The 10,423-nt window shown below is 38.8% G+C and overlaps 1 protein-coding gene across 4 annotated transcripts in view; it reads right to left on the reverse strand.

The window, feature by feature from the left end:
- Nucleotides 1–10,423, reverse strand: part of ANO5 (anoctamin 5) — an 86,706-nt gene that overhangs the window by 74,756 nt on the left and 1,527 nt on the right. For all 4 annotated transcript variants that reach the window (XM_061406201.1, XM_061406200.1, XM_061406199.1 and 1 more), the window contains exon 2: nucleotides 1,187–1,230. In XM_061406201.1, the coding sequence (XP_061262185.1) occupies nucleotides 1,187–1,230 (44 nt within the window). The remainder of the gene's footprint in view (nucleotides 1–1,186; nucleotides 1,231–10,423) is intronic.

The following is a 10,423-nucleotide window of genomic DNA, read 5'->3' on the forward strand; positions in this document are numbered from 1 at the left end:
CTGCTGATGGGAATATAAATTGGTACAGATACTATGGGAAACAGTATGGAGATTCTTCAAAAAATTAAAAACAGAACTACCACAGGGTCTGGCAATCCCACTTTTGGTTATTTATCCAACAAAAAAGAAAATACTAATTTGAAAAGATACATGAACCCCTAAGTTCACTGCAACATTATTTATAATAGCCAACATATGGAAACTACCTGAAGTACCTGTGAATGGATAAGTTAATAAATAATATGGACACACACACACATAATGGAATATTTCTTAGCCATAAGAAAAAGAATAAAATTTTGCCACATGCTACATCAACGGAACTTGAGGGTATTATGCTAAGTGAAGTAAATCAGACCGAGAAAGACAAATACTGTATGATTTCACTTACATGAGGAGTCTAGAAAATAAAACAAACAAAATGGAACACAACTTACAGACATACAGAACAGATGGGTGGTTGCCAGAAAAGAGGTGGTTGGAGACAGGCAAAAGCTTGAAAGGTGTCAGGAGGCATAAAGAGTCAGTTACAAATAAGTCATGGGGATATAATATATGATACAGTGACTGCAGTCAATGGTATTGTACTGCACATTTGCTAAGAGAGAATAAACATTTGCTAAGAGAGAATAAATCTTAAATGCTATCATCACAAGAAAAAACATCTGTGACTCTGTATGATGATGGATGGTAATTAGACTTATTGTGATGACATTTAGCAGTAAGAACAAATATGAATCATTATGTTGCACACCAGAAACAAATATCAGATTATATGTCAATTATACCTCAGTAAAAAGGCACTAATCAGATACTGCTAACTCTACCAAAAATAGCCATCAAATATTATTCCTTGCATTATAGTCAAGCAGAGTGTTAAGCTAAATACTATTATCTTGCATATCAAGTCTCAGCATATCTGAGTTTACATCACAGAAAGCCTCAAAACAAATCCAAACTTATGTTTTCTCTCCTATAACACCCAGAAAGATTCAATATTAAGGTTATGTGAAACATGGAATTTGCTTTACTTAAGAATTAATAAGGTGGAGGACAAAACATGAAGAATGTACTATGAATAAATAACTGAAGTACAAAGACCCAAGTATTCATATGAAGTACATATCTAACCTTGCCTCAATTTTTGTTCTGACTTATAAAAAGCTAAAACATATATTTAACTTACCTCATTTGCTTTGGAATAACGTTCTTCTTTACTGAATCGTCTGTCTAAATTAAACAATAAAAAAAAGTCACGTTAAAATGGCCAACTGATCACAATACATTAAAACTCTGAATAGGGAGAATTCAAAATGTAAAAGATCATATTATCTGTGAACAGAAACAATTTTAATTCTTCCTTTCCAATTTAGATGTCTTTTATTCCTTTTCCTGCCTAACTCGTCTGGCTAGAACTTCTAGTACTATGCTGAATAGAAGTGACAAAAGCGAATATCCTTGGCTGATCAATAAAGTTAACGCATAAACAAAAGCTCCTTGAAGTTCCTAATAAGTATTAAAAGTATAAACGGGTTCTGAGATTAAAAAAAAAAAAAAAGTTGACAAATGCTATCTTAGCTATAAATTCAGTAGAAATGCATGCGCTATGGGAATGGTACAAGAACGCTCGTAACAGTATTACTGGTAATAACCAGAAAACCAAGCCTTCCCAGGTGCCTCAGTGGTAAAAAAAAAAAAGAAAAAAACGCCTGCCAACGTAGGAGATACAGGAGATGTGTGTTCGATTTTTTGGGCTGGAAAGATACCCTGGAGAAGGAAAAGGCAACCCACTCCAGTATTTTTGCCTGGATAAAATCCCATGGACAGAGGAGCCTAGTGGGCTACACTCCATGGGGTTGCAAAGAGTTGGGCATGACTGAGCATACAACACTCAGGAAACCAGCATCACCCCAAATATCCAGAAACAATACAGTGGATCAATACAATGTAGTATAATCACACCATGTATGGTGTTTAGCAATAAAATTGAATTAGTTTTAATTAGATGCAAAAGCATAAATCTCCCAGAAATAGTTAGCAAAAAGGCAGAAATAATTAGCAATATTTCAATTACATAAAGTTTAACCATGCAAAACCAAAGTATGTTACTTACGGATGAATACTTAAGGGTAGGTAAATGTTGGGATACAATTAATACAATTACTCACCAAAAAAACACTCCAGTTCCCTAAGCTCAGACTGCTGTCCTGTATTGCAAACCACACAACAAATATTTAGGCCCTCTCTGCACTGACCTGTGACAACCTGGACTCAGGAAATTGACATATGCTGCTACTCTGGCTACTGCTAATGCTGTGAATAGTAAACTGTTCTTTGTCTCCCATCCAGGTGTCTCATAATCTTCTACCAGTAACCATAAAATTGTAACAGGCTACTTTGTCAACTTTCAAATGCAGTCAAGTCTCAGACTTTTCACAGTTCTTGCCATTGATTGTCAGTACAACAATGATAATAATGGTGGTGATAATCGCTAACGTGCATTCATTCTCTATTGTTAAATTTACAGTACAGCAGAGGAGACAGAAAGAAATGCAAAAAAGGCAAAATGGTTGAGGAGGCCTTACAAATAGCTGAGAAAAGAAGAGAAGAAAAGGCAAAGGAGAAAAGGAAAGATATACCCATTTGAATGCAGAGTTCCAAAGAATAGCAAGGAGAGTAAGAAAGCCTTTCTCACTGATCAATGCAAAGAAATAAAGGAAAACAATAGAATGGGAAAGGCTAGAGGTCACTTTAAGAAAATCAGAGATACCAAGGAAACATTTCATGCAAAAGGGGTAAAATAAAGGACAGAAATGGTAGAGACCTAACAGAAACAGAAGATATTGAGAAGAGGTGACAAGAATACACAGAAGAACTATACAAAAAAGATCCTCATGACCCAGATAACCACGATGGTGTGATCACTCACCTACAGCCAGACATCCTGGAATGTGAAGTCAAGTCGGCCTTAGAAAGCATCACTACAAACAAAGCTAGTGGAGGTGATGGAATTCCAGTTGAGCTATTTCAAATCCTAAAAGATGATGCTGTGAAAGTGTTGCACTCAATATGCCAGCAAATTTGGAAAACTCAGCAGTGGCCACAGGACTGGAAAAGGTCAGTTTTCATCCAAATCCCAAAGAAAGGCAATGCCAAAGAATGTTCAAAATACTGCACAATTGCACTCATCTCACATGCTAGCCAAGTAATGCTCAAAATTCTTCAAGCCAGACTTCAACAGTATGTGAACCGTGAACTTCAAGATGTCCAAGCTGGATTTAGAAAAAGCAGAGAAACCAGAGATCAAATTGCCAACATCCGTTGGATCATCAAAAAAGCAAGAGAGTTCCAGAAAAACACCTACTTCTGACTATTTCACCTATTGACTATGTGAAAGCCTTTGACTGTGTGGATCACAACAAACTGAAAAATTCTTAAAGAGATGGGAATACCAGACCACCTTCTTGCCTCCTAAGAAATCTGTATGCAGGTCAAGACGCAATCGTTAGAAATGGATAGGGGACAACAGATTGACTCCAAATCGGGAAAGCAGTATACCTTGACATCAAGGTATACTGTCACCCTGTTTATTTAACTTGCATGCAGAGTACATCATGCGATATGCCGGGCTTGATGAAGCACAAGTTGGAATCAAGATTGCTGGGAGATATATCAATCACCTCAGATATGCAGATACCACCACCCTTATGGCAGAAAGCGAAGAAGAACCAAAGAGCCTCTTGATAAAACTGAAAGAGGAGAGTGAAAAAGTTGGCTTAAAATTCAATATTCAGAAAACTAAGATCATGGCATTTAGTCCCATCACTTCCTGGCAAATAGATGGGTAAACAATGGAAACAGTGAGAGACTTTATTTTGGGGGGCTTCAAAATCACTGCAGATGGTGACCGCACCCATGAAATTAAAGGACTCTGGCTCCTTGGAAGAAAAGCTATGACCAACCTAGACAACATATTAAAAAGCAGAGACATTACTTTGCCAACAAAGGTTCATCCAGTCAAATTTCCAGTGGTTATGTATGGCTGTGAGAGTTGGACTATAAAGAAAGCTGAGTGCTGAAGAGTTGATGCTTTTGAACTGCAGTGTTGGAGAAGATTCTGGAGAATCCCTTGGACTGCAAGGAGTCAAAAGAGTGAATCCTAAAGGAAATCAGTCCTGAATATTTACTGGAAGGACTGACACTGGGAAAGACTCAAGACAGGAAGAGAAGTGGAAGACAGAGGATGAGATGGTTGGATGGCACCACCAACTCGATGGACACGCATTTGAGCAAGCTCCGAGAGTTGGTGATGGACAGGGAGGCCTGGCATGCTGCAGTCCATGGGGTCTCAAAGAATTAGACATGACCTAGTGACTGAAATGAGAGGAGACAGACCCAAAACTGTGATAAATGCTATACAAGAGACTAAAAGAGCAAACAGAGAAAGTGAGAAAAACAAGGAGAGATGCGGTTTAGACGTAAGGAACTCAGAAAATCTGTCTGAGGGGGTAATAATTATACTTAGATGTGAAAGTTGAGAGGATACAAGAAACATGAGAACACGCAAAGGCTGCGAGACAGGAACAGTGTTTTAGGTGTTGAAAGAAACAAAGGCCAAGCTAAAGATGAGTAGGTAAATGGCAGACAGGTATAAGAAGGTGTTAGAAAGGCATAGAGTGGGGGACTATTTGTGGAAGTCCTTGTATGCCTAGATTTCTTCTTTGGTGAAATAGTAAGCCATGAAATAGTCTTTAAATAGTATTTACATTTAAATTTTATGAAAAGCACTAGTTACTGACTGGAGGATGTGTTAAAAGATAGTGAGAACTGAGAAAAGAAATAAATCATGAGAGGTTGCTGCAATAAATCACAAGAGATGTTGGGGGTCCAGCCTGCAGTTGGAAACACTGCAAATGAAGGCACCTAAGTGGACTGTAGATACCTCAGTAAAAATGGAAAACAAACTGCTATTATATTGCAGCTGTGCAGGTGGAGAGACAAAGAAGATGAAAGATTATTAGACTTGAGCAATTTGTGAATCCATTTACTGAAATAGGGAAGATTATTAATGGTAGGCAATTAATACAGCAGATGCTGCTGGCTCCCCACAAATATCCTTTCTCTTCCTTGTTCTTTACTAACAAAATACTAATTATATGGTGCAGCAATGAGCTCTCACAAAAAAAGAACAAAAGAACACATTTCCTAGCCTTCCTTGCAATCTAAGAATATGACATAAACTTAAAGCTGTGTGCTCTGCCATTCTAAGTCACTTCAGTCGCCTTCAACTCTTTGCAACCCTGTGGACCATAGCCCACCAGGCTCCTCTGTCCATGGGATTCTCCAGGCAAGAACACTGGAGTGGATTGCTTTGCCCTTCTCCAGAGGATCTCCCCGACCCAGGGATTGAACCCTCATCTCTTACTTCTTCATTGGCAGGTGAGTTCTTTACCACTAGTGCCATCTGGGAAGCCCAAATTCAAAGCTACCAAATATCACATAAATGGCTTTTATGTCTATATTATATTCTAAGATGTGCGTAAGCATTAAATGAAAATGCATGTAAATTGCCTCATGCAGCCAGTTGCTGGCATAGAGATCATGAATGTTATTCTTGTTGATACTGTTATTATTATTAGGATATATTCTATACTTTTATTAATTTTCAAAACTATTTCAAAGTCTTTGGATAAGTTGTTGAGTGTCAGAATAAAGATAAAACAATATATTTTGTATTCAGGTCTTTTTATTGCAGGATCTATTAAACAGTTAATGGCTAGTGTAAGCAAAGTCCAAAACTAACATGCTGTAGATATAGCCATAGCATTTAACTTTTCTGAGTACAGGTTTTCTCATCTAAAAGATTTAAAATATAAGTAAAAATTATCTGATATATATAAAATATCACACAGTATCATTATCAAAGGGTTTTACTCATGAATACTGCCTAGATGTACAGCTAAAAATTCCACAATGTCTTGACTACCTCTCTTTGGACTTTCCACACAAAAAAAAGAAAGGAAACTAATCTAGCAAACTCTTAGAATAAGTAGATAAAGAATAGAAGTCTAAGAAAATACATGCCTTGTCTCTCAATGTATTGTACTTGCACACTGGCGTAAGGAGGCTTTTATTTTCTTGAGGACAAAAATAGTCACTGTTATGCATAGAATTAAACACAGTTCCAAGCACAGAGAAAAAAATGTACACCTTAAGCTTGAGTTATAGAATATTTTATAATTCCATATTTTAGAAAAGAAAGTAGAAAAACTGGAAACACTAACTTTTACTTCCTCTAATTATTTTTGCTGTACTTAACATAAAACAAATAGTTTAAAAAATATTTTCAAATTGTTATCAGGACTGGATGCAAAGTGTTTATTTCAGAATGTGGAATTGAAGTGAAGTGAAAGTCGCTCAGTTGTGTCCGACTCTGTGATCCCATGGACTATATACAGTCCGTGGAATTCTCTAGGCCAGGATACTGGAGTGGGTAGCTGTTCACTTCTCCAGGGATCGAAGCCAGGTCTCCCACACTGCAGGCAGATTCTTTACCAGCTGATGATATAGTTCCTTCAGATTATCTCCAATCTATAATAGTTCTCTCATGCTTTTGCCTTTCAATTTGCTGATTCCTCACCCTGGATCTAACAACTGTTTCTTTTTTTAGCTAATTTTTGCTTATTTTTCCACTTTACAACAGTTTCGACATCTTCCTTTCAAGCCTCACCAGTAAACCTCCTCATCTGGCCCCTGGTCAGCCTCCTCCCTGCTCCCAGAGCACCCTGGCCTTAGTTCTCTGGGAAATGTAGCCCCATTCTGGGCTTCCCTGGTAGCTCAGCTGGTAAAGAATCTGCCTCCAAAGCAGGAGACCCAGTTTGATTCCTGGGTTGGGAAGATCCCCTGGAGAAGAGATAGGCTACCCACTCCAGTATTCTTGGGCTTCCCTGGTGGCTCAGATGATAAAGAATCCGCCTGCAGTGCAGGAGACCTGGGTTTGATCCCTGGGTCAGGAAGATCCCCTGGAGGAGGGCATAGCAATCCACTCCAGTATTCTTGTCTGGAGAATCCCCATGGGCCGAGAAGCCTGGTGGGCTAAAGTCCATGGGGTCGCAAGGAGTCGGACACGAATGAGAGACTAAGCACAGCACAGCCCTGTTCTCAGTCAGTTCAGTTCAGTCACTCAGTCATGTCTGACTCTTTGCGACCCCATGAATCACAACATGCCAGGCCTCCCTGTCTATCACCAACTCCCGGAGTTTACTCAAACTCATGTCCATCGAGTCAGTGATGCCATCCAGCCATCTCATCCTCTGTCATCCCCTTCTCCTCCGCACCCAATCCCTCCCAGCATCAGAGTAAGAGATCTAAGTAAGCCCTGTTCTACCACCCTCTGTTGCTGCTGCTGCTGCTGTGTTGCTTCAGTTGTGTCTAACTCTGGGTGACCCCATAGACGGCAGACCACCAGGGTACCCCATCCCTGGGATTCTCCAGGCAAGAACACTGGAGTGGGTTGCCATTTCCTTCTCCAATGCATGGAAGTGAAAAGTGAAAGTGAAGTCTCTGTCGTGTCAGACTCTTAGCCACCCTGTGGACTGCAGCCCACCACCCTCTATAAGATTGCAAACTCCCTGAGAAGCAGGTGGAGTGCACTTTGTAAACAGCATCCCTTTCAGAAAAGCAGAAACATTAAAGAAGATAGATGTATTTCCTCACACACCATGCTCCCTCTCTCATACAGCGCTCACTTATTTGCGCTCTCTCTCTCACACACACAATCAGATGTTTGCACATGTCAGAGACCCAGATACATTTCACACCCAGAGAATATAAGGTTGAAGAAACTGCATAATCTACAAACCTCTGTCAACACAGAGGCGTATCCGAAGAGGCAAGATTTGAAGCCAACAACTCTAGATCAGTTTCTTGCTATTCCTGCAACTTCCCCTCAAGTCAATAGAATTGATTAGGCCACTATTCCTGTGGCCTAGAAACCAGAACTACGAAAGGTTCAGTATAGATCACTATCTCTACTTTCTCTCTCTCTCTCTAGTCGCTAAGTCATGTCCGACTCTTGCGACCCCATGTACTGTAGCCCGCCAGGCTCCTCTGTCCATGGGATTTTCCAGGCAAGAATACTGGAGTGGGTTGCCATCTCTTTCTCCAGGGGATCTTCCCAACCTAGGAATCGAACCCAGGTCTCCTGCATTGCAGGCACATTCTTTACTGACTGAGCTATGAGGGAAGCCCTATCGATCACTATGGAGAATCATAAAATATGAGTCAAAATTTATGCCAGCCCAAAGACAGCTTTGAGTTTCACTGAAAGCACGTTAGTAATACACACTCAGTGAACCCAGAACCCAAAAATAGCCCTTGGATTTACCAAGTGGTCTTCTCAGTTTACATTTCTTCCAGGAGTATAAAATAACATAAACATAAATACGGCCACAGACAAAAAATAAATGAATATTTCAAATCAGAACTTGCTAACAATGTCGATCAGTCAATAAGTCAATTTCAGCAACACTGACATTTTGCCAGCAGCATATCTTTATATAATAATTTAATGTTCTATTACACATTGCCCTTATAATTTCACTTTAAAAATTATTATATTGTGGGAAAACAGTTAATTGGAGATCACTGATTGTTCCTGTGTTCAACTGTAAAGAAAATAAACAGAAAATATAACAAATCCTAGAAAAATCTATTATGTCTGAAAGGCACAGTGTAAATATTCTCTCTCCAGGGAGAAATTTTATCACATGTAAATCAACTGTTTAACTTTCTCTTCAAAGGTGATTTAGAAAATATATAATACACAGATTCAGGCTTACCTATATTGGGGAATTTACTCTAAGAAATCCATTTTATATTAAAACACAAGAATAAAAGTAGCTCTTAAAAATTCATGCTGTGGGGGACTTCCCTGGTGGTAGTTGTATTTCCCTCTGTATTTAATTATTTTTGTTTAAAAAGGGAGGAGTTGCTTCAAGTGATACCATCAATAAAATGGAAAGAGAACCCACAAACGGAGGAAAATATTTGCAAGCCATATACACTGAACATATAAAGACTTCTTACACCACAATAATTAAAAGGCAACTAACTAATTTTTTTAAAACAGGCAAAGGATTTGAATAGACATTTTTTCCAATGAAGATACATGAATAGTTAATAAGCACTGAAATAGATACTCAACACTTCTGGTCACTGAGAAAATGTAAATCAAAATCACATTGAGACAGCACTTCACAACCACTAGGGTTGCTATAAATAAAAAAGACAGACAATCACAAATGTTAGTGAAGACGTGAAGTAATTGGGGTCACTATATACTACTTGTAAAAATACGAAAATGAGGCAGAAAACAGTTCAGCAATTTCTCAAAATGCTCAATATACAGCCACCATATTATTCAGTAATTCCAATACTAGGTGTATACCCAAGAAAAATATAAACGTATTTTCATACAGAATCTTGCAATAGATGTTCATAGCAGCATCATTCACAGTAGCCAAGGAAGTGGAAACAATTCAAATGTCCACCAATCAATAAACAGATTAAGTATGAATATATCTACAATGGAATATTACTTGACAATAAAAAGGAATAATGCAATGATACAAGTTATAACATGCAAAACCAGTTACAGAAGATCACATATTGTATGAGTCTGTTTACCAGAAGTGTTCAGAATTGGTAAACCTAGAGACAGTAAATAGATTAAAGGCTGCCTAGAGCTGGGGGTACCTGAGGTGGGGAGAGGGTGAAGGGGGAGTGACAGCTAAGAGGTTTCTATTTGGGGTAATGAAAATGTTCCAAAATCAGATTATGCTGATGATGGCAAAATTGTAAATATACTAAAATTGGAACTGTACCTTTAAAGTGGGTGATTCTTATTGTATTTAAATTATATCTCAAGCTGTTAAGGGGAGGAGGAGGATGCATAATAAAATAAGGCATTTTATTTCTTTGGTGTCTTTGAAGACTAAATAGTATGACTTCTTAGATCATTTATCACTTTACAAAAAAAAAAAAAAAAAACCCACTGCTTCCATGTTCAGATCTAACACTTAACAAGACATGAAAGTAAAGTGTCATTGAGACAACTGAATATCATCGAAGGCCCTGGAGACAGACCTACGAAAATATGTGCATTTTCAAGAAATGTGTACTAAAACAGACCCACAGAATACGGGTTCGGGACGGCCACAAGGGGAGTTTCCAGAGGCTGGCCCTGTCTCTGTCCCATCCTGTCCCAGAGGGCTTGGTATTTTCCTGGACCCACACCTGTTTAGCTTCTGGCTGGTTCCTGGGGCCTCTGGCATGGCTCAGGAGGAAAGCCCAAGTATCACGGGTAGGGGGAGATGGGAAACCCCGGAGCAAAGGATGAACAAGTATTTCCCCAAAGAAACTA

Source organism: Bos javanicus, chromosome 29 (assembly GCF_032452875.1).
Source record: "Bos javanicus breed banteng chromosome 29, ARS-OSU_banteng_1.0, whole genome shotgun sequence".
Lineage (NCBI taxonomy): Eukaryota > Metazoa > Chordata > Mammalia > Artiodactyla > Bovidae > Bos > Bos javanicus.